We start from the raw sequence: 25,689 nt of genomic DNA, 5'->3' as shown, positions 1-25,689 counted from the left end.
TACTGAAAGCACGTTTAACAGTCAGCTGCTTTTTCCCGGCATCAGAACTAGCTTTGCAGCACGTTTTTTCTAACGTCCCGTGTACATGGAGCCTAACTCATTAAGAAATTAAGACGTATAATAGCCAGAAGCAAAAAAATAAATAAAACCACAGCACCCATATAGCTATTGCTACATAATTACATTAGTTTCACAATTTACTTTTTAAACTCTTGGATCAGTCTCCTTCATAACAAAAATGAGTCAGAAAGGGAACTTGCCCAATAGATCAAGTAATAATCTGGACAAAAGAATAAAGTGTTTGAAAGCAAACTATAAAAAAAAAAAAAAAAAAAAAAAGGAAGAAGAGCACACACCCACTTTGAGAACAACCTTATTGATCAAAAAATGCATTAGAGAGAGAAATAAAATTAAACCCATTATATTCAAGCAAATAGATCTATTAAAATTGTATTTGTTAAAAATGAAAGGTATATATCCCCCAGACTAGGACAGGGAGGGTAGCATTTTGAGCCAGTCAAAAGTTACTGCACAGTTTAACAGTGAGTGCTTCCTAAAGTAAGTATAGTGCTGTTACTCAACTGTAGCACAGCTGCAGAGAGATCTAAGGGACCTTCAGTAGGCAAGATAGTTTCTATTTCTATTTATGTACTTCAACTAGGCAATAAATGTGCCTTGTCTAAAGCAAGCTAATAAGCAGACATCCGATCCGTCAAATCTGGACACTTGGAAACCCTATTTTCCATCTGTCCAGCGGATCAGATCGGATGAGAATGGACAGACGGTCCGTTCCCCCCATATAGATGCATGGGGACCTGACAGCTGTGTCTCCGCACACAGCACGGAGAACAGCTGTTATCCTCCTGCTCAGCGGGGGATTGGCGGATCGATCCCCCACTGAGAAAAATAGAGTCCGACGGACTCCATGTGTGAAATAGCCCTAAAGCATCCAGCAAATAAATTCATGGAACCTGTACATTAGCGCAGCAGAAGCACCACTTATTTGGCAAATATGTTTACAACAGCTCCTGGAAAAAGCTAGAGGAAAGTTGGGTACCTGTCAGAATAAAAATGCAATGAGCAATGGTGATCCCAACAAGCTGCTTCCCCACATCTTTACCCCTGTATAGGTGACTGCCCCTAAAACCAAATCTAATATAAATCACTGGCCTAGTACAAGCTGGGCAGCACGACATAAGACTTCTGAATTGAAGTAGGGGGTTTACAGAGTTAAGCGTAGGATTACATAGCTTTACTGCAGCCCAAACAAAATGAAAAGTGTTAGCAACCGTTTGCACTACTTTCATATTAAATTGTAAAAAAAAAAAAAACAAATTTGCTTACCCTAGTTCGAAAAGAATACACCCAATATGGGGATCCCAAACATAAACCCTGGTATCATAGGATGCAGTAGCCAACAAAGCTCCATCAGGGGAGAACTCACATGCTACCACATCATTGTAGTGCCCTTCTAGCTTACGAATCATACTGTATTTATCCATGTCCCACAGAAACACCTGAAAGGAAAAACAGTTGTTATAGACATGAAATGGGAAGCACACTAGCTGACAGATCTATGAAGCTAACACTATTTAATAATCAAAGTATTAATTAACCAACAAAAATACTGTAACTGCTCAGTGTCATACCCAATAGATTAATGGTATAACATTAAAAAGTTAAGCATGCAAGAACTAAAAATTCAGCTCAAGTTAACAGGTTACTGCTAAAAGCAAGTTCTATTAAATGCACAATATAAGATATAAATAGTGAATTTATTTGGCTTTATGGCCAAGGAACAGATGGGTTCTTTATTACAACCCCTGTTTTCATTGTTTTACAAAAATAAAGCTATTTGTACGAACATAGTATAAAAGTTATTATATGGTTACTCCAGTTGTACTCCCTTTGAGAGAATAAGTTCACTTGTATACAAAAGGCTTGCATCACCAACGTGAGCCCAGGAAGACAAACAGATACTGCAAGAAAAGAGAGAATTGACAGCCAAAAGAAATCACTTTTGGCAAACAAGACAAGGACAATACAGACTAACACCTTACTTTATTTAACAAACATTTAATTATCAAAATGTATATAGTCTCACAAGTCACAATAAAATATATAAAAATGTGACTATTGTGCGATGCCTTCACAAGTCAGACTATAGTATTGCAGTGAAAGCAGAATATAACCTTCATATAATTGTAATTTATAACTAGGAAAATGCTTACAACTGAGTTATCAACTTCTATTTAACTGAAGCATTAGACAATGAAAGTAAATAACAATCTAAAAAGTACGAACAAATGAAAATAAAAGAAAAGAAAAAAGAAAGAAAAAAGCAGAAAGTGGACATCAACCAGCACCTGCGTACGTACAGTACACCTTGCAGTCGCAAGCAAGGTTACTTCGTCCTATGGCATTGGTCGTCCCCAGCCTGGTAGCCAGAGATGCCACTCTCTGCCCAGCTAACACCACTGTGCTCTCCTGTGTGTGGTGCCAACTTAACCTCAATCACACCCACATTGCTGCCACCACCTGTGACAGGGAAAGCAAGAAGCTTATGGAAAACACACAGCCTATAATAGCAAAAGGTTAAATATGCATATCAATTATCAAATACATCATATAGCCTACAATTTTACTGCTCCTTTGAAAAAAATAAAATAAAATAAATCTACATGCATAGTCTAACTACAATGCCAATATTATTTCATAAAATAAAATGCCTATATCTATTACAGAACAAAATATACATTAACTAGCGTGCATCAGTTCAGCTGTGCCATATGGGCTAAAAAGGAGCAGTAGCCTGCACTGTATTCAGATTTTGCAGTATGTATCATTTCTGGCAGCTGCTATTAATATAGAATTACCAACATGATTTGGAAGGAATGTGCATTTCCAGAACTATTTAGTGGCTCATATACACCTTAGATCTAAAGCCAAAAGTTTATTTTAATCTTGGATAGAGTAGAAGATGGGCAACATCCTTTTTGCCATCTGTCTCTAACCACTGAGATTTTCTTTTCACTTCCTGTCCAATAGACAACTGGAAGTGAGAAAAACTCTCCAAAATGAGGAAAATCCCCTTAGGCAGTTGTCCTTTTAACAAATACTCCATTGCTAGGTTCCCCTCTCCTGTTGTTCTAGTGACAACAGAGATTTTGGAATTTCCCTTACAATGATCAGCAGGACAATTGGCAAATCTCCCAAGTGAGGATACAAACAGCAATAAAAATCTGACATGTTCTTAAACTTCTACACTACCCAAAACTAAAATTTAAAAAAGTTTTGGCTTTGGATATTCTTTAACCATATTAGCATGTGCAAAGCAAGGGATGAGTCTCATGACATAGGGAATGGATACTGCCAATTTTCACTAAGATATTTGAAATGAATCAGCTTGCCAAAAGCAATGCAAAATTATGGATTTATGCCATTTTTAAATTTTCATAAAAGTTAAATCATGCATTCAAATGCTTCACATCAAAATGCTAGATAACAAAGGACACTGAGCAAAAAACTTAGGCTAGGATTTTAATTCTCATTTTAAAAGGATTCATAACTAAAATAAAATTAAGGTACTTTGACACCTACTGCTTTACCAGCTCCGACGGAACATAAAATGGAGGAATCAGGGGAGAATGCACAGCAATACACCCAGTTTTGGTGTCCCCTTAACACTTTCATCATGTTTCCTGCAAAAACATATAAAGCAAAATACAATTTATTCTTCAATAAAGAAACATAGCAAAAGACCAATTGATAGTCCAGTTGTGGATGAGAATATGGGAAGAAGTTAGCTTAGTCTCATATGAGCTTTACATATTAAAAGAAAAAGGGGGGGGGGTCCTATATTAAAACGTTTGGCAAGTCAAAACTCTAAAGTTTTAGATTGGGGAAGGATTAGAAGAAGGATTAGAACCCCTGCTGGATTTTTATGGCTATCCAGGGCTCTCCTTACTTCCTGACCAGTAAAACATCAGGACAGAAAGTGAGGGGGGGGGGGAAGAGCCCAGGAGACCAATACCAACCAGACAAAGGTTATAACACTATCCCACACAATCCAAATCAAAATTGATTTTGGATTTATATACACTTTATTATCTTACTGTCCCTTTGATAAGGTCCTACGAAGGCCACAGACATCAGATGGTGGTTGGGTGCGCATACATGATGAAACCATTCTCAAGGCATATTAGATAACTCCACAAACTTGAAAGCTCAGCCATCTCAATGTGAAGAGAGAGAAGCGGTTGGTAAAAGTCTAACAGCAGGGGAACAATGGCATTTGGGGAAAATATTTTAGGGGACCACCAATAGTATTGAGACTAAAAATAAACCCAAGGAGGAAATGTTTATCTTTCCTTCCCCACTATTTCTATAGGCACCAGTAGCCAAGGGTATTCTGGGTATGGAGAGTCAGGGGGGTAGCAAACTCATAACACAATCTGGATGCCTGAAGATTTGCCATGTTTTGCATTCCTGTATGCAGTGTAAAACAATTTAAGGTTTATTTAAAAAGGCAATTTTTTTTTATTTTTTTTATGTAGATTACTTGTCAGTTTGTATTGCTGCCTGTGCCCCTTTACATTAGATTCACCCTCTCCATTTGTCCCATTATCATTGAAGGTAAAAAGTAAAAAAAAGTTGAAGAAAACACAGATTTTGGGTCATCCCCATAAAAGTAATAGGAAATCTTCCCATGTAAACACTAGTTCTGGTGGCCTGGGGGCCCCCAAGGAATTTCCTTAATTTGCAGGAATATCCCCTCACTTCTCGTTTGGCTATGGGACAGGGGCAGGGAAAAAAAAAAAATAAAAATCTGACAGGGGTTCTTACCCTTCCTTGCTCTATCCAAAATTAAAAAAAAAAAAAAAAAAAAAAAAAAAAAGTTTTACCTGTAGTTCTACTTTAATATTAACCCAACAAAATACATTATCTACCATGGGCCTGGGCCTGTTAGCCTGCTTTGGAGAACAAACGCAAATCAAAGTTCAATTTTTGTTTAGAAATGCTGATCTAGAGAACAAACTCAAAGCATTTACCAAGGAATTAGGAAGATCTTCAGTTTGCTTTCTTAGAGCATTTAAATCAAACTATTTGTTTTGGCAATTAAGAAGAAAAAAAAAAAAAAAATGTTGGAAACCTACCATCATCTTTCAGGTCCCACACCCTGAGCGTTTTGTCTCTGGAAGCAGAAACAAGTATAAGGCTGCCATCTGGGGCAAATGTCAAATCTCTTACAATTTCATTATGATCCATCAGATTAAGGAGGAGCTTCCCTGAGAAAGAGAAAAGGTTAAAAACATTTTACAAATGACAGTAATAGGCATGTGCTTATTTTTGCTAGGCATTTTCCTTCCATTAATTACCATCTTTGAAATCAATACTATGCCATGTATGTCTGCTGTAAACCCTTTGCTGGGATTACCACATCTACATATCAGAGAACATTCACCTGATCCAACTGTTTACTACCAAAATGAGGAACGTTTGTAGGCCTGTGTGTAATTAATTTTGCCTGTAGCTGAACCTGCTCAAGGGAGGAATAAACATCCCCACTGATTATTTAAATGTCCGAAGTCCCGATGAAACCAAAAGGTTTCTCTCATACAGATGGCTCAGTCCTTTCGAAAATAGAAAGCCTGAATTTTAGGAGGAACCTCACACTGTCCTCCCCATCCCACTTTTTCTTTTATAAATGTGTACTGTACCTTGCCCTCAATATTGGTAGGGTACCATGTCAGGAAGGTGGGGGAGGGTGCATCAAAGCATGCTGGGTGTCCTGACTAATGTTACCGACCAAGCGCAAGCCATCTGGGTAATGCTACCGTTGCAAAGACGTCAGATCCCCAGTTGATGTTGATTTACAATCAGCGATGGGTTTGGGACAGACAAAGCAGGCAAATATGGTCAGTTTGTTCAACTGTTTACTGAACTGAATACAAGCTGGGGTTTGGGTCAAACTCATCTTTAACCAGAAGCAAAAAAAGGTCCTCCTTAGCAGAGATTACAGGAATTATGAACACAAATCCAGGTATACTAGAAAACTCATTTTAATAGCCATATAATGGAGTTAAATCGGTCTCCTAACTGGGGCTGCAACTAACGATTATTTTCATAATTAGTTGGCCGATTATGGTTTCAATTAATCAGATAAAAAAAAGAAAAAAAAACACACAAAGTGTGGCGTATATTATGTAAAGTTTAAAAAACAACAATTTATTGTTGAATATCTCTATGCAGTGGTAAATACAGATAACCAGCTATATTTTTGGCTAAAGATATATCTGTGCTCAAATCCCAATAGCTTGTACGTGTATTTAAACTATCAGGTGCTAAAGGGGTGTGACCACATATTAACCCCACTTCAGCCCCGGAAGGTTTTACCCCCTTAACCACTTAAGGACCGCCCGCCGCAGTTATACTGCGGCAGGCCGCCCCTCCTGTGCAAACAGACGTAGTCTGCAGCTAGGGTGTGAGCGCGCGCGTCGCCCTCCCACTCGGCAGCGGGGATTCTGATGCACAGGGCAGGCGGCTCCGATTGCCGCCTGACACCACCGATCATTCCTTGCCGAGAGAGAAGGGTCAGCTGTTGTAAACACAGCTGATCGTTGTTCTCTCTGGAATGATCAGAGCTCCTGTGATCCTCCTATATAGGAACACAGAGGTCTCTGATCATTTCACAACCCCCGCCCCCATACAGTTAGAATCACTCCCCTAGGCAAACATTTAACCCCTTGATTACCCACTAGGTTAACCCTTTCCCTGCCAGTGTCATTACAGTAACAGTGCATATTTTTGGCACTGATTACTGTAGTAATGTCACTGGTCCCCCCAAAAGGATCAAAAATGTCAGTTAAGGGTCCAATCTGTCCGCCGCAATGTCGCAGTCCCGCTAAAAATCAAAGATCGCCGCCATTTCTAGTATAAGTATGACAAATCTTTTCCATAGTTTGTGGGACGCGATAACTTTTGCGCAAACCAATCAAAATATGCTTTATTGCGATTTTTTATTTTTTTACTAAAAATATGTAGCAGAAAACAAATTGGCCTAAAATGTTAAATTTTGATTTTTAATTTTTTGGGGGGAATGTTATATAGTAGAATGTGAAAAATATAGTTGTTTTTTTAAGAATTGTCACTATTTTTTTGTTTATCGTGCAAAAAAAAAAAAAAAGGGAGGTGATCCAATACCACCAAAAGAAAGCTCCATTTATGGGAAAAAAGGACAATTTATTTTTTAGGTACAGCGTCGCACGACCGCGTAATTGGTTGCTAAAGTAATGCGGTGCGAATTGCAAAAAATGGCCTGGTCATTAAGGGGCAAATCCTTCCAGTCCAGAAGTGGTTAATGACCAGGCCATTTTTTGTGATTCGGCACTGCGTTGCTTCAACTGACAATTGCGCGGTCGTGCAATGCCATACCCAAATGCAATGGATGTTCTTTTTTTCCCACAAATAGAGCTTTCTTTTGGTGGTATTTGATAACCTCTGCGATTTTTCATTTTTGCGCTATAAAACCAAAAAAAAAAAAAAATCCCAAAAAGCATATAATAATTGGTTTGCGCAAAAGTTATAGCGTTTACAAACTACAAGATAGATTTGTGGACTTATTTTATTAGTAATGCTGGCGATCACCAATTTTTATATCTATAGTCTGCGTTTAGAAACACTTCAAATCACTCTTCTCCTTGCCAAGACTACTTGTCCCATGAGGCTTTGCGCCTCAAACATTAACAAGCTTACTGACATGTATGGAGGGTGTACCGAGCTGCATGTGTGCTGCACTGTGTATATTGACATATATTGGATGGTGTATGTGTGCTGAGCTGTATTTTCTGATATGTAAACAAATAATGCATTTTGTATGCAGGCCAACCAGCTAATCGATTATGAAAATAAAATGACAACTTTTCATAATCGATTAGCTGTCGATAAGTTGTTTCAGCCCTGCTCCTAACAGATAGTAGCAGACAGCAAACGAATACAAAGATAAAGGAAGATGCTGGCTAACCATTGTAGCTTACAATAAATGGAAAAAAAAAAAAAAAGTTCTCAGCCACTTCGGTAGTCAAACATTCAAATTATCCAAAGCTCAAAGTGCATTGCCTACTATTTACTTTCTGATACCTCCAGGTTATCAGACTGATTGAATTGCAAACAGTAGGCACAAAAGTGTATCATGAAACCTTTAAAAACAATGAATCTAAAAAGCAAACACAATAATTTATCACAGTTACTTTGTGGTTCACCTTAAAATGAAGTCACACAGAATCACCTTGACATTCAGGAAATTCTTTCCAACTTTCAGATACAACCTTTTGCAGGATTTTACTCATAAAAAATTGTCATGGGGTGAGCCTATAGTTTGTACAACTGTCTGCATTCTAGATTTACTTCATGAGAAAAACATACCATTATCTGCCTAAAATGGAAGCTGCCTGTATCATATTGGTCCACTGGCTTCAAAACCTTTAAAGTGTACAGTATTTTAACTTTTGCAGTCGAATAGGAGAAACCCTCATTTTGTGTGCCTATTTACACAACATACATAAAAAATATTTCCTACCTTTCTAGTTGTTTCTTTGGTAAAAGGTTCATACATAGGAATTCTGAAACTGCTTAGAATAGCAATATGCCATTAGCAAAAAGGTTTTTTTTTTTAAATGGCAAAAACATAAAATCAACCAAGCCTTAAAGTGATTGTAAAGGCTTTAAAATAACAAAACATGCATGTTCTACTTATCTGCTCCTAAGAGGGGCACCGAACCTCCTCTTCTGGGGTACCCCATCAGTGCTCTTGGCTCCTTCTCCGAGTGCACCCATAGTAAGCGGCTTGCTATGGGGGCACTCATGCGGACTCGATTCATATCCCGGCTGTGCGCATATATAGACAGAGCGTGGCTCAGCCCCCCCGCCCCTCCCCCTCCCCTCCCTCCTCAAAGGATTTGACTGACAATGGCTTTCACTGCTGTCAAGAGACGGGTAGAGCTGCTGCAGACAAACAGCGCTGGATCTAGATAGAGCTCAGGTAAATATGTTGGGGGGGGGGGGGGGGTATGGATTCTTACATGCATTGAGATATCAAAAAGGACACAGACAGTGTGCACATCTAGTTCATCACTGATAATAAAGATCTGTCAGCAAAGTACAGACAGGGTTGATTATAGTAAACATACCAGCCCTCCTTAAATATATATAAAAAAAAAAAAAAAAAAAAAAAACCTCCAGTCTTGGAGTTTTCAAAAAACAGCAAGTAAAAAAGTTAAAACAGCAACAACTTTTACTTTTTTTTTTTTAGCATTAGGTTATGCAAATGAGAACATGTAACAAATTTAAAAAAAAGGGGGTTATCTCTCTCTATTTGGCTGCAAAAGTGGAAACTTTAAAATCACTTGCCTAGTACAAGTAAGCAGATTGGGGTTTCAAACGTTGGTTTGAAATTTGCCTGTTCTAGGTCAGCGAGTCAGAATCTATTAAAGCCAGAGACACTTGCACAACCTTTTATAGGAGATCAGTAATAGCAGGTATATGGTTTTTTTTTCCATACTGGAAAGAGCAAACTTTATTTACATAGTGCTTACATATATCTACATCAGCAAGCTCATAAACTGTTAAGACTGCTTTCAATACAATCCCATGGAAGAGAGAACACAGATACACTGTAGCATATGAAGAGAGGAGACAGTGTTGTCTAGGATTATATTGCATGCTGCCTGTTTATTCTGTGTTCTTCATTCAGTATATGAGGGGAAACATGCAGTTTTAGTCTCTCCTCAGCCTCCTTGAAGCTATTCTAACATGCACTGCTAAGAGAGAGTAAGGCAAGGTTTTAACCCAGTCAGTTTCTTTTTGCCATCTGTCTTACTGGGGAGATTTCCCATTACTTCCTGTCCCATAGCTATAACAAGAAGTGAAAGGAAATCCCTCCAAAGTGAGGGAATCCCTGGTTATCACCAGAACTAACATCCTCACTGGGAGATTCCCCCTTAACCCTGTACAGGTGACAACCCAAAATTTGGGACTCTTAGACTGTCACGGTTAGTGATAATGGTAAATCAGGACAAAACAGAGGGTGAAAGATTTTTTCCCTTATACTTTAACACTGCACATTGATATTTCTGGGAAGAGACCTTACTGCCTTCAAGACATGGTCATCAAAAAAAAAAAAAAAAAAAAAAAAAAAAAAAAAAAAAAAAAAACTCTCCAACAAGACCAAGAACCCAAACAAAGACATTAATATAAAGCTGAGAAAGTCTACAAGTTTATTTTAAGCTTTGGCTGGAGTTCAACATTAAGTATAAGCTGGGGATTCATAAGTGACTGAACAGTATGACATAATGGTCACAAGAATCAGCTACCCATGACAACATGCCTGTGGCTAGTGAGTCACAGGAAAAAAAAAAAAAAAAAAAAAAAAACACAAAATAAATAGATCACAAAATAAATAGATCACAAGTGTAAAAATGTAAGTTTTGATGAGCAATGTTTTCAAGTATGATCTGTTTCGAACGAATGAAGCATGTGGACCACAAATACAATGTAAATATTTTAAAAATGTTTGTTATGGTTAAAATGTGTGGCAAATTTCAGCTTTATGGCAACACTGGAATTTTCCTTTAACTGCTTGCACACAGGCATACGGTGTCACATGATCCATATTTCATGTGGACAAGTAGCAACAATCAGGATTAACTGCCAGCAAAGATACATCATGCCAATTAAGTGATTTATAGAAGTCATATGTTCTACAAGGGAAGGGAGTGGACAGCTCAAATACATAGTTCATATTGTGTCCCTGGTGTTCTAGTTAAAAGCATCTTTTGCGAGCTGCTGTTCTAGGCCATGAAAGGATGATGTGACAATACTCATACATACGCTGCTGTGAAAAAGTTTTAGGCAGTGTAAAAAAAAAAAAAAAAAAAAAAAAAGCTGTAAACTAAGATAGCTTTCAGAAATAGAAGTGTTAATGGCTTATTTTTATCAATTAAATTGGAAAGTAAATTTACAGAAGATAAAATGTGTCACCACCCTCTTGCTTTTAAACCAGCATCAATTCTTATAGGCACACTTGCAAACAGTTTTTAAAGGAACTCATTAGGTAGGTTGTTTCAAATATCTTGGAGAACTAAAGCCCCGTACACACGTACCGAATGTCGACCGAACGATCGGCGGTCTTTTGTCCGGTGCTGTCCTGTCGGTTGAAAAGTGCTAAAGACTGCACACGAATTTTGTCGGCCAACAACAGCCGACTGCAGAAGTGATATCATGTGATGGTTAACTTTCCGTGTGTTTTTTCTTCTCTGAGCATGCCCAGTCTTGCTCATGTGCTGTTAGTCGGCCGAATTCTGTACTGACTGGCGAACAATCGGCCGTTCTGGTGACGGACAACAAAAATTTTATAGCCTGCACACCCGATTCTGTTCGGCCGAAAAGTTGCAGTCGGTTGTCGGAAGCATCATACTAACAAGCCGACAATCGGCCGATCGTTCGGCGGCTGAATATTTACGGCCGACGATCGCTATGTGTGTACGGGCCTTAACTAGAGATCTTTGGTGTATCTAAGCTTCCTCAAATACTTCTGTCTCTTCGTGTAATCCCAGGCAAAATCAATAATGAGATCAGGGCTCTTTTGGGGCTAAACCATCAATTCCAGGACTCCTTGCTCTTTACACTCAAGATAGTTATTTATGACATTGGCTTTATGTTTGGGATGTGCTGCTGCAGAATAAATTGGGGCCAATCACACGTCATCCTTAAAGTATGGCATGATGGATAAGTATCTACCTGTATTTATCAGCATTGAGGACACCATTGAACCTGACCAAATCTCCAACTCCATTTGCAGAAATGCAGCCCACACTTGCTAGGAACCTCCACCATGCTTCACTGTTGCTTGCAGACACTCATACTGCTCTCCATCTCTTTGGCAATTTTGACTCATCAGACCAGAGCACCTGCCATTTTTCTGCACCCCAGTTTCTATGTTTTTGTGCATCGTTGAGTCACTTAGCCTTGTTTGCAAGTTGAAGGTATGGCTTTTTGGCCAAAATTCTTCCATGAAGACCACTTCTGGCCAGACTTCTCCAGACAGTAGATAGGTACCCGTTTCCTCCAGTTCTATGCTGATGGCACTGCTGGACATCTGACGATGATGAAGGGAAGTAAGCATGATGTGTCTTATCTGCTGCATTCATTTTCCTTGGACGACCTCTGCATCTATGGTCCTGTGCATTGCTTGTTTTTTGTGCTTTTTCAAAAGAGCTTGAACAGCGCATCTTGAAAATCCAATCGGCTTTGAAAGGCTTGCCTGGGAGAGACCTTGCTGATGCAGTATAACTACCTTGTGTCTTGTAGCTGTGCTCAGTCTTGCCATGATGTATGACCTGCGACATGAAACGTTCTTCCACAACCTCACTTTAGTAGCAGAGTCTGGCTGTTCCTCACCCAGTTTTAAGCCCCTGGACACAGCTGTTTCTGTTTAATGACTTTTTCAATATACATGTGAAATTGACGATCAGTAGCACCTGCTTGTTAGAATGGATTTATCATACACCTGACTAATCCAACAAAATCCTTGACTTTGTGCAAGTGTACAAAGTGTTCAAATAAAAACTGATGCTCGTTTGAAGCCAAAGGGTAGTCACACCAAATATTGATTTCATTTAGATTTTTTTCTCTGTTCGCTCACTTTGCATTTTGTAAATTGATGGAAACAAAATATATTTTTTCAAAGCATTCCAACTTTACAGCCCTTCGTCAAACCTGATCAGAAATCTAAGTTTTACTACTGAACTTTCAGTATATGAAATCACATCTATGAAAGATACAAGGAACTCAGGCTACCTGTATAAACATCCCAGATCTTGATTCGCCCATTGCCCAGCCCTGTGGCAAGGAGAAGTTGGTCCTGACCAAACTTGAAGCGGTGCCATTCTATATTCACACAACGACTCTGCTTTTCTGGCACCGATGATCCAAAAGCCAGGCTCCACACGATATCCCCACAGTCTATTGTATGCTCCTGTGGTTTGTTCCTTTGTGCTACATCACTGTTCTGTCGCGACAACCTTGCATTTGTCAAGTTAACACTATTTTTTGTATTGCCAGCAGCACTGAAAAAAAAAGTAAAACATTGATGAATGAAAACCTAGCTAAAAAGGTCACACTACAATATCTATAAGAATCTGCTTTTTGCCCCCAATTGCACCATGTAACAACAGGAAGCAATCAGTGTGTTTCTTTATTACTTTGAGAACAGCTCTCATTCTAAACAGCTAATAAACAAATATTTCCTGCACATAGAACTACCAGCTTGTCATAATGTAGCATTAACATATTATGAAAGCATATCTATTGCATTACACAAGCCTACATTAATCAGCCTACTATAGACAAAACGTTTGCTTTTGGCTAGATATACACTAACAAGTTCAGCTACAGTTTATTAAGAGGACATGGGGAAAGCCTCATATCCGTAAAGGACTGTCTACATGTACTCCTCCCCTAGAACACATGAGAAATGTCAAGGAAACCCGAGTCCCTATTACAAGCAGTCTGTGAATACAGCCAGGATAGGAAAAAAGCCACGTATACTACTTGCCCTGTTCAAGTACAGCTTTGTGTGATGAGGTACTGTCAGCAATTAATGCGCTGCACCAATTCATCATATTGTAAGCTGTGCATTTTCACAATCCCTAAAGCCACCCTTCGAAATAAAAATGCAGACAGAAGAGAAAGGTTATTTCAATGTTAAATTTCAGTCATTTAAGGAGAGCGTTTAAACTGCTTTTTTCCCCCATCTGGAAAAAAATCAAATTGCTGTACACAGTGCACATTTCCTGTTACACAAACCTAATTATCTGCGCTGTTGCCTGCTTATTTCTTAAAACACTAATTTTTCCCCCCCACAACATCTATTCTCGGTTTACAACCTGAACTTATCCTTATCCGACCAATTAGCCAAAAATTTGGCCATCATTTTTTGACTATAGATAGCTGCTAAAGGTAATTGAAAAAATAAGCAACCTCTGTTTAGGCACATTATCAGGCACTAATCTAATAGAAACTCCACCATTATTGTTCAATTTGGCTGGCCATACATTATTCTTTTTCAATTTACCTTCAACTATGTAGTGCAAGGGCCTGCATGAATGCATACAAATGAAAGTGTTTAGGTATGACCTCATTATTTGGTTTTGGTAAATCTAAAAGGAAAATTGTATAATGCATGGCCAGCCTAAAGCCCCGTACACACAGGCCAAATGCCAGCCGAGAGTGGCCGGTTAAAGAAAAAAAAAAAAAAAAAAAAGGCCGACATTCAGCCTGAGTGTATGTCGCACATGCATTTTGGAAAACCAGCAGCCGACCGACTCCCGATCAGCGCTCTCAGCCAATGGCAGGATCATTAGTACAGTGTCTCCAACCCGATCGGCCAATTTTTTGGCGCAAAAGAAAAAAAAAAAAAAAAAAAAAAAAAAAAAACTGTTGCCTGTACCCGACTTTACCCTAGTTCCAGTAAAAAGATGCAATCTGATTGGCTGCGCTTTTACACCATTTGCTGCCAGTTTATACTTTAAAGCCTAACCCAAAAATCCACCCATGCAGTGACACCCCCTGCCCCCCTTCACTGCAACAGAAACTAGCAGTAATAATTGTATACTCCTGGCCAGGGAATAGGAAAATATATCCATGCAGCCTCATCAGCACACATCAGTGAATGAGAATAAAATTACTTCTTTACAAAATTTTATAACCGAAAGAAAAAAAAAAAAACTTTGACCCCAAAAATTTCAGGGTTTTTGTTTAGCAAAAAAAAAAAAAAAAAAACCCCAGTGGTGATTAAATACCACCAAAAAAAGCTTCATCTCCAAAAAAATGATAAAAATTTTGTTTAGGTACTGCGTTGAATAATCAGGCAATTGTAAAAGTGCGACAGTGCTGAAAGCTGAAAGTTGGCCTGTGCAGGAAGGGTGTGAAAGTGCCCGGAATTAAAAGGAAGCTAGAGTCAACTGGAACTGGTCGCAGCACTAGAGGGAGCCTGATGGCGCAAGGTGTAAAAAGTATTTATGCCTTAATCTGGCCATACATTATACAAATTTCTTTAGATTTACTTTTAACTATGTAGTGCAAGGGCCTGCCTGATTACATAGAAATTAAAAGTGTTTAGGTTGGACCTCATAATATACGATTTTAGCAAATCCAAAAAAAGGAAAATAAAAAAAATTGTACATTCTATGGCCAGCCTTAGTCCTTCGCCCTAGACTAAGCAAGTATTTAACCCCTGAAGTCCCCACTTAACAGATTTACATGCATACATATTTCACATGGAAATCAACTGCATAAAAAAAAAAAAAATAATAACTTACAAATTCTTAAGGCACTGAGACCAAGGGACCAGTTTCACAATTCGATGACCCTGAGACCAAGCGAAATAAGAACCATCTGGAGCAAAAGCCACTGTCCAGTTTTCACGGCCATACTTCTGTTCAAATGGAGAAGTCGGTGATATAAGTTCCCCAATGGTCCGTGATCTTACTGAAATGAGATCACAGATATTTAGAATAATCAGAGATATTTACTTATTTGAAGTCAAAGAAAAATAAATAAAACAAAGTCTTTATACTAGTGGCATGCTTAGAGATTCCCTTTAATAAAAATTAAACTATGATGGTGTTACTCATCACAACCTGGTAATCACCGTGAAGCTTGCAAATCACTGTAGTAGTTGGTGCCATTACAACGCATGACCGCAAACTTTGGGATCCAGTGCCGAGCAGCAGCCTTTCTGTATAGTAACCATAGGGGGACACTCGCTTGGCACTGCTGCCATTTACAGAACAAGCTGTACCCCCCCCCCCATATATAAAAAGTGTTCTCAGATTTGGAGAGGTGGGGCAGTGACATCACAATCCCCACATTATTCAATCTTTGACCCCCTGACGTCACGCGGCGGACGCTGCGCTCCAGCAAGCCACGAGAGAACCACTGGTCCCAGAAGACAGCAGCCAGCTTCCTTCTGTCCTCCAGTGCCATCCACCGGATAGGACTCTTCCACCCTCTCCTTCCTTTCGGAATTGGCTGCCTTGGATTGTCCGCTCACCGCTTGACCTCTGAATGAGCCACTTGTTACCTTCTCTCCTGTGAGTTGCTTTACACTTGTGTGCCGATATTTAATAAATCTACTGCACTTAGAGGCGCTTCCCCTGTTTCTTTCCCACATCAATCAGCGAACACTTTGTATTAAAAAAAAAAAAAAAAATGAGATAGATAGATAGATAGATAGATAGATAGATAGATAGATTGATACATACACACACACACACGGCATTCTGGTAAGGGCAACTGTTCCAAATGAGCAACCCCTGTTGTCCGTGTGCAGTGGGGCAGCCGCCTTGGCACAACCCAGAGGATTGCAGTCATCACTGTAGAAGTACCAACTACTACATTGTCACCTTCCACTGGGATTAGTCATGTATGATGTACGCATTCTTACACTGTGCCAAGCTGGACTAACGTAACTATGCAATAAAGATCATACATGGAGATCAACTTTAATTCCACTGAAATGAAAGCAACTAGGCAATTTAAAACAAAGTAAGGTATGAAGCTAAACAAGTCCCAATCATGGATATTTATTGTGATAATACAGGATACACTGAACAATTAGGAAAATGTGTATTAAATAAAAAGAACAGCAAACTAAATCACACGATGACCAACATAGCAATTTCCATCCTCCATATAGCAGGATAGCACTACTGCTTGGAAAAGGGTGGTGTTCAGGGAGGGGAGTGCGTGCCTGTGTGTGTCATATGGGGGATGGGAGAAGGGAGGGTAGGGGGAAGGGTAGAAATGAAGGGCTTTGGTTGGACAAATGTCAAGCAGCAGAAATCGGTGAAGTAAATTCCACATAAAAAGAGGGGGAGGGGAGCATACAGAATGTGCAGACATGGAAAGCATAACATATACAATGGCATCTCAGACCACAACAAGCGTTACAGTCAAGTAAATCAAATGTAACTCGTGCAAGCATGTAAAAAGACAAACAAAATCTTTAGTCCACCAATGCACATTAAAAAAGCCTTGTGATAAAATGATTAGCCCGAATTGTAATTATCACGGTAAGAGTTACAGTGTAAAAAAGAAAGCCATAAGATGAAGCACTGTGTTAGTGTACCAATCATATATCAGATAGTCCTTTTCATAAAGTAAGTTACTATCTGGCTGCAGAACCCAATGAGAATTAAAAATAAAGATCCTTATTTGTGTGGCCATACACCGTAAAGATTCAAGAAATCGTTTATCTGATTATTTGACAATGCTAACATGGAGTCAGCTTATTTCATTCAAAATGTAATTTGATTGTCATACCAATTGATAGTGTTAGAACACTAACATTTGATTTTTAATTCTTACAAAAGAACACAAATACAACGCCAATGATTTTTCCTGGATTCCTTTCAATCAGTTAAAAATGTTTCATCCCAAGCCTGCGAATTTTGTTAATTTGATTGAAAAACAATCATTGATTTGTCCTTATCAGAAAATCAAATGTCATAGAAAAAAAAAAAAAAAAATTGGTGTATGGCCAGCTTTAGTCCTATTTATTGAATGTACAGGTCGGGGAGGTCAGAAAGTGAAGCCAGTAGACAGCCCAGCAGCTCTGACACCCAATCTTCCCCAACTACCAGTGGGCATGCCAAACTCCCAAACAGGATTGCTGAGTCCTGCTATTCTACACATACAGCAAGTCACTGGGATTGATTTACTAAAACTAAGTGCAAAATCTAGAGCAAAGAAACCAATCAGCTTCCAGTTTTTTTTTTTTATGGTTGCATTAAGGTGAAAAACCTTGAGGCTTTGCATTCTACCTGTGCTGCACCTCCCCCCAGACCTCGATTGTTCTTACCTGAGCCAACACGGGTGCCCCAGGGAAAGCCACTTTCTGTGGAGGCACCCGATAAAGAGGGGCCTGGAATGCCGGCGAGGGACCCAAGATAACGAGGATAGGGGCTACTAAGTGCAAAACGATTGTACAGAGCAAGTAAGTATAGACATGTTTGCTATTAAAAAAAACTGGGGTTTACAACCCCTTTAAATGAACAAGCTAAAGTAAGAAGCGGATTGGCTACCAAGCACAGCTGCACCAGGTTTGGCACCTAGCAGTTTTAGTAAATCAACCCCAGTGTATTCATTTACTGAGGATCCGCACATATCAAATGCCTGGATCCTTGCCTCTTACACATACGTGACAAGCAGCCAGGAGGTGTATGTGTGTGTGGATCATTTCTCCAATAAATGGGTGTGGGGGATGGTATTAAAGTAGAAGTCCACCCTAACACTAAAATCTCTGCATCTATAGATCTCCTTGATCTAACACTAACCTATCTAGCCCTGTAAAGAAGAAATCAGTATACTTACTTTTTTTAAGCTGATCCAACCCGATCCCACGCTGAGCTGTCAGCTGCGGCTTCGCTGTGGAGGGGGGTGCAGAGGACACAGCGGACAACGGAAGCCCCACAGTCAACGGAAGCCCCACAGTAAGGCCCCTTTCACACTGTCCGTATGTCGGACAGACTCCGTTTATCTCAGCGGGGGATCGAACCGACGATCCCCCGCTGAGCAGAAGGATGACAGCTGTTCTCCGCGCTGTGTGCGGAGGCACAGCTGTCAGTTCCCCATACATCTCTATGGGGGAATCGGATGGGAACGGACTGTCGGTCCGTTCTTATCCGATTGACGGATGGAAAATAGGGTTTCCATCCGTCCAAATTTGACGGATCGGATGTCAGCGGACATGTCTCCACTGACATCTGATGCCCCATAGGGATGTATGGGGGGACCGTTCAGATCCGCCAAAAAAACGGACAGGTGGATCTTAACGGTCCGCCTGTGTGAAAGAGCCCCAAGTCTATGGATGATGTCACTTACCATTCATTTCACAGCAGACTAACCAATCAGCTTCAATCTTTAGCTTGTTCACTTCAGCTTTGAAAATGAAAGCCAGAAGCTGATTGGTTGTCACGCACAGTGGCTCCAATCTTGCCGACACTGGTGTGTGTGTGTTGATCGCAGAGCGGAGCTAGGCTTCTCATCGTCACTATGCCATCAGCTGCCATATGCATGATGATCTGGTCTAACAATTCTTCACAGAATCAAGTAATATGATCAGATCTATGAATTATCATTGACAGTGTGACAATCAATTAAATCAAGACTATTTTGATCCACCTAGATGGAAAGTCTAATAATAGGAAAGTAGATAAGTTAATTGTTAAAGCGGTTATAAAGCCACCTTTGTTATTTTAACCTACAGGTAAGCCTAAGATAAGGATTTCGTTTTTTTTTTTTTTTTTTTTTTTTTAGGCTTTAAAAAAAATGCCACTAAACTTCTCAGGGTACACGGACAGATAAGATAACAGAAGAGAGTTCAGGGGCTTCTGAAAAGAAAAAAACACCCAACTGCTCTTAAACATCAGTTTATCAGCAGCAGTGTACATGAGGCCTAATGCTGGCCATACACTAGCTGAAAAATCGTTTGAAAATCTGTCATCTGGTCCGTTCCTTTTTCATCCAGTTAGGGCTTTTTCACACATGGAGTCCGCCAGGCAGACTCTGTTTTTCTCAGCGGGGGGGAATCGATCCGCCGATCCCCCGCTGAGCAGGCAGATGACAGCTGTGTCTCCACGTTGTGTGCGGAGACAGAGCTGTCAGGTCACCATTCATCTCTATGGGGGAATCGGATGGGAACGGACTGTCTGTTGTCATCCGATTCACCAGACGGATGGAAAATAACGTTTCCATCCGTCCGGTTTTGACGGATCAGATCGGATGTCAGCGGACATGTCTCCGCTGACATCCGATGCCCCATAGAGATGCATGGGGCGTCCATTCAGATCCACCAAAAAAACTGACAGGCAGATCTGAACGGACTCCCTGTGTGAAAGGGGCCTTAATCGACCCAAACAGAAAATCTGTTTTAACTTTTCAGAGCTGAAAAAAATCAAAAAGGAACAGTTTGGAAAATTCTGCCGACCGAACGATAAATTGAAAGATTAATGTGTTTCTCGCCCTGTTTGCACTAGGCATATGTGACAAACAATGAAAAATGGATGTCCAATGAACAATTTATCGATTAAAATTTGGTCATTACATGATGGCACGATCGTCTGCTCTCACGGCCAAGTGTTCTTTTTTTCGAAAAGGAGTTTGAATGATTTTTTATATAGTGTATGGCCAGTATTCGAGTATGGAGCATTGTTGGATCAGACATTAAATCTATGTACACAATGGTATATAAAATGAATAAATGGGCAGCATGGGGTTTATTTACTAAGGCTCCGTTCACATATAGGCATTTGGGATCGCGGCCAGAATTGCCACGATTCTGAAACATTGCAAGTCGCCCGAGCGATTGCCATGGCTTGCAATAGCACCACAAATGCGGCGCGATTTTGTCGTAATTTTCACCCAGCGAATCGCCGGAAAAAAAATCGCTCAAACAGAATCACGGGACGTCCGACGCCCAAAAGAAGTTCTTCTAATTCTTTTGGGCGCCAGGCGACCCGCGATTCTGTTTGCGCGATACGTACCATTGCAAGTCACAGAAATCACTTTGGCGGCCCACAACTTGCAATGTTACGGAAACGCGGGCAAAATCACAGCAATTCTGCCCACGATCCGAAAAGCCTATATGTGAACAGAGCCTTAAAGCGGTAGTATCGGAGTATACTTAACTTACCTACAGGTGAGCCTATGATAAAGGTTACCTGTAGGTAAAATTAGTATCTCCTAAACCAGAACGGTTTAGGAGATATTCGCCCTGCATGCGCTCTGAAGGTCCGGCGGACTTTCAGAGCTCCTTGCTGGAAAGTGAACTCCGGCTCGCATGCGCGGGAGTGACGTCATTGCGGCTCCTGCCACTTACAGCGCCCGAAGAGACGCCGAGGGAACATGACAGCTCCCTCAGCGGTGTCCAGGCAACCGTGTCAGGGCTATGTTCTAAGGCATTTTATAATGTGCTAGTATACAATGCATACTAGTGCATTATGCCTTTGTCCTGCAGGGGTTTTTTTTTGTGAGGATACATCCGCTTTAAGCTTGAGTGCGAAATCAGGCTCACTTCTACAGAGAAACCAATCCACTTCTTCAATTAAAGTTTGGCAACGAAAGCTGGAAGCCGATTGGTTTCTATGCAGAAGGGAGCCTGACTTTGCACTCTCCAGCTTTAGTAAATAGACCCCAGGAGTGTCCAATGGCCTTGCAGCATTGTAGAGGTACACATGGGAGGAAATCATGTACATCCAGCTCAATGCAACCCCCCTCCTCCCCCGTCCCAACACAAACCATTCATCACACGCCGTATTACAATCAAATCCGCTAACGTGACAACCCTTCCATGACTTACTTCACTAGCATAGCAGAGCCAAGGATCTACTCACCTATTTCATTTTCGTTTACAAAGTCGGGAAAGCTTGCCATCTAAATAGAAACCAGACGTCGAGGGAAGAATGTATCTCGTGAAATAATCCTGATAATATCAACACAGCGCTCTCAATGCAATCTCCACCAACCGAATGCTTTCCCCCCTCCTGGCCGTTCCAGACGCTTACACGCTAACAAATGACTGCAAAATGGCTCATACAGTCCGGAAAAACGGCCAGCTAGGCGGAGCAAGCACGTCTCCTTCCTATTGGATGTAAGGAGCGCTCGAGGCGTTGGCCGCTCCCTGGGGAATGTTGTAAAGGCTGCCGCCATGTTCTCTGTGGGCAGGCTGCCAGTAACTGAGACGTTTAGTAATGTGAGTGGAATGCAGGCTCGCTTACCACACAATATCCAAAGGTTATTAGGGTTTATTAAAACGAACGTATGCACTCTTGCCCAATGACCTAGTTGAATGTCAAATAAATTGGTTAATTTGGTACAAAAGCATGAGGAGATAGAAGCAGCAGTGGGCACAGGTCGTGTTACAGTAAGGTGACCAGATTTTTAAATGAAATCTGGGGATATATATATATATATTAGGGCTGGGGAATATAATCGAAAGATCGATGCATCGCGATTCGACCCTTCGCGATTCTGCATCGATGCGGGCTGCCGGCATAATCGATTAGGAAATGACGTCATCAGCCGCGGCCACGCCCTATCGCGCAAGGGAGAAAAAAACACAAGATCGGCAGCTGATTGGTGGGTTAGTGGCGGGAGCTTAATAAAAAGGCTCCGCCCCTCCCCTTCCGTCTCTTTAACCCGGGCCGAGGCGCAGCAAGACATCCCCCGCGTGTATCGGCGTCCCACCTGCGGCCTTGCAGCCAAGAAGCCAGCCAAGCCAGAAGCCAGTCCAGTGAGTCCACACTCCACACACAGGAGCGAGGAGCCCCAAGTGCGTCCCCATCGCAGCCAGCCGGCGCCGCCAGCCTCACCTCACCTCACCGTAGCCGACAGGCCCTGGAGGCCCAGCCACCACGCCACTGCCAGTGATGCCAGCCGCCCGCCACAGAGCCCAGAGAGCAGCACAGCACCTGTCCTCCTCTGCAATGCAGTGCACAACAACCCACACAGTCACACAGCAGGTATGTCCGAACAAATAATTGTGTAATCATTCATGGGGGTCTCGTCTGTATCTCTGGGGGATGTCATTGTCTGTGATGGGGGGGGGCCTGGGACAGGGGACGGTCGGTCGGGGCCCGGGGGTACTGTTCTGCTGTGGCAGTCTCGCAGCCAGGGGGCTCTCTCTGAGTGTCAGTGGGGGCCTGGGGGTCTCTGTCAGTGTCAGCTATGGGGGTCTGGGCAAGGGGGGGACTCACTCAGTGTTTGACAGTGCTGTGGGGGATTGGGGAAGGTGTGGGACATCCAGGTCTCTGTCAGTGTGGGGGTCTGGGCAAGGGGGGGGACTCACTCTCAGTGTTTGTCAGTGCTGTGGGGGATTGGGGAAGGGACATCCAGGTCTCTGTCAGTGTCAGCTGTGGGGGTCTGGGCAGGGGGGGGGGACTCACTCACTCTCAGTGTTTGTCAGTGCTGTGGGGGATTGGGGAAGGTGTGGGACATCCACCCAGGTCTCTGTCAGTGTGTCAGGCTGCAGTGTCAGCTCAGCTGTGGGGGGAGGGGGGTCTCTGTCAGTGTCACTGTCACTGTCACAGGCAGCTGTGGGGTAAGGGGGGGCCCCGGGGGTTTTGGCTCAGTGCATGCATAAGGGAGTCTGACAGACAGACAGTCATATTTTATGAAAGATGTTGCTTGGTTGACTTGTTGCGGCTTAGTTTACAAGTTTTTTTTTTTTTTAAGCACTGACAGAGTTTGGCAACTTACGTCATCTGTCTCCGTCACATACGTGGTAGGTCCTTCTGGTAATGGCAGAAGGAGAAAAAGATCGAGAGATAAAAAATGCACCTAGCGTTTTAAGAGCAAACATCTGGGCACATTTTGGATTTTATGAACACACAGGGAAGCGTGAGTTGGACAAGATACACGCCGTATGTAAAGCCTGTCACACAAAAATTAAATACCTAGGGAATACTACGAACTTGAGAAACCATGTTAGCCGTTTTCACTCTGAGTTAGTAACACCTGTCGCCACCAGCAGTGCCACCACTGCCAAGGAAAGACTGCTAGACCCAGATCAGCCAAGAATTGATGCCATACTGTCAACTTATCCGCCCAACTCAGAAAAAGGGAAGAAACTAACCAAAGCTGTGGCAGCTTTCATCGCCAAGGACCTACGGCCTTACTCAGTTGTGGACAACGCCGGGTTTCGCTACCTTGTGAAGACGCTAGAGCCACGTTATAAGATCCCATCACGCAGGCACTTTACAGAAAACATTATACCTGCACTCTACCACGACACCAAAGCTCAGGTACTTGCGTCAATGAACCAAGCCAGTCGAGTCGCAATAACGTGTGATTCATGGACTTCAGTCACAACGGAGTCCTATGTTACAATAACAGCACATTATGTTACTAAGGACTGGCAGGTCTTGTCACATGTGTTGCAAACAAGAGCCATTTATGAGTCTCACACAGGTGCTCATCTGGCAGAGCTACTGTCTCATGTTGTGGAAGAATGGCAGCTGTCTGATAAAACTGTAGTGCTTGTGACCGACAACGCGGCGAACATGATAGTTGCAGCTCAAGTTGGTAAATTTCCTCATGTTAAATGTTTTGCCCATACACTCAATCTTGCATGTCAGCGGGCACTGAAAGGGACCACGCTCTCCAGGCTTCTCGCCAGAGTGCGACGATTATCCACATTCTTCCATCGCAGCACTAGAGCAAGCCACTGTCTAAAAGAGAAACAGAAATGTCTGGGCCTGAAGAATCATAAGCTAATAACTAATGTGCCAACAAGATGGAACAGCGCATATGACATGGTCGAGAGGTTCTTAGAACAACAACCTGCAGTTTGTGCCACCTTGCTGTCTCCAGAAGTCAGAAAAGGAGAGTCTGATCTCTGCACTCTCAAAGAAACAGATGTGTCAAATGCAGAGGACGCTGTGAGTGCATTAAAGCCAATGAAGGATGCAACCTTGCTGATGTCAGAAGAGCGCAACCCAACAGTGTCTCTCATTGCCCCTCTAAATGCACAATTGCTCCAGAGCATGACAGACACCATGGGAGACACAGCCATGACCCATGAGATCAAGAATGCCATCAAAACAGATCTCCTGAAGAGGTACAGCAGTGAGGCAGAGAAGAAGATCCTTCATACAGCCTCTGCACTGGATCCTCGCATTAAAGGACTGCCTTTTATTCTCACAGAGGAGGAGAGATCAGAGATATACAGAGGAGTGACTGAGGAGGCTGCATCTTTGGAGGTAATTAGAATTTCATCATGTTTCCTGCCAGACAGCTAGAAGCTCAGCTACATTGTGTTGTGTAATGTGCCCTGATTCACTGATGCGGTGTGGGAAGTGGAACTGTATGGTATGGATTACCGTGCAGTTTCCCACACCTCATCAATGAATCACACTCTTAGTCAGTTCAGCTCTTCATATACTATTATCTTTTGTTCAAACACACAGATTACATCTAATAGAAGGACAAATGTGGATGAAGTGCCTAGGGAAAAAGCAACTGTGGAAGAAGAAACAACACCCATTGAGGACAGCCATTCTCCTCCCAAAAAAAAGGCCACAACATCGCTGCTCATGACTTTGCTGGGGCAGTCTTTCACTGATGGTGCAATAGAACCTAAGACCCCCTATGCCAAGGCAGAAGACGAAATGGAAAAATATTGTAAAGCCCCACCTCTGCCTCTCACTGAGGACCCTTTAAAATGGTGGTGTGAGCATGAGGTCATATTCCCCCTCCTCTCTCAGCTGTCAAAGCACTACTTGTGTATCCCAGGTACAAGTGTATCTGCAGAGCGGGTTTTCTCTACTGCAGGAGATGTTATAACAGCGAAAAGAAGCAGTCTTAAACCTGAGCATGTGGATCATCTAGTGTTCTTACAGAAAAACCTACATGTTCCCAAATGCTAAGCACTGAAATAATTACTAATTCATGTTTTTAATGAATTAGTAATTACTAATTCAGTCTGCCGCCAGTCACTAGTCAGTCACATCACCAGTCTTGTTTTATAGCTTTATAGCACTGATGGTTTGTTTTTGAAGATTGTCCTGTCCAATGTGTCCATTTCCAATCCATAATCCGTTCCGTTGCTTCACAGTAAAAGTGTCTAGGCAA

General features: G+C 41.7%; 1 protein-coding gene across 1 annotated transcript in view; it reads right to left on the bottom strand.

The window, feature by feature from the left end:
* WSB1 (WD repeat and SOCS box containing 1) overlaps positions 1-21,650 on the bottom strand; it is a 29,103-nt gene extending 7,453 nt beyond the window's left edge. Inside the window, exons 1-6 of the mRNA XM_082246727.1 lie at positions 21,453-21,650; positions 15,378-15,546; positions 12,856-13,124; positions 5,157-5,288; positions 3,601-3,701; positions 1,345-1,517 (exon numbers count right to left, since the gene is read on the bottom strand). Of these exons, the coding sequence (XP_082102853.1) occupies positions 1,345-1,517; positions 3,601-3,701; positions 5,157-5,288; positions 12,856-13,124; positions 15,378-15,546; positions 21,453-21,492 (884 nt within the window). The 5' untranslated portion in view covers positions 21,493-21,650. The remainder of the gene's footprint in view (positions 1-1,344; positions 1,518-3,600; positions 3,702-5,156; positions 5,289-12,855; positions 13,125-15,377; positions 15,547-21,452) is intronic.
* Positions 21,651-25,689: the final 4,039 nt, after the last annotated feature.

Source organism: Pelophylax lessonae (assembly GCF_965119305.1).
Source record: "Pelophylax lessonae genome assembly, chromosome: 2".
Taxonomy (NCBI): domain Eukaryota; kingdom Metazoa; phylum Chordata; class Amphibia; order Anura; family Ranidae; genus Pelophylax; species Pelophylax lessonae.
Note: the sequence above shows the minus strand (reverse complement) of the source record. Positions and strands in the feature narration are given on the sequence as shown.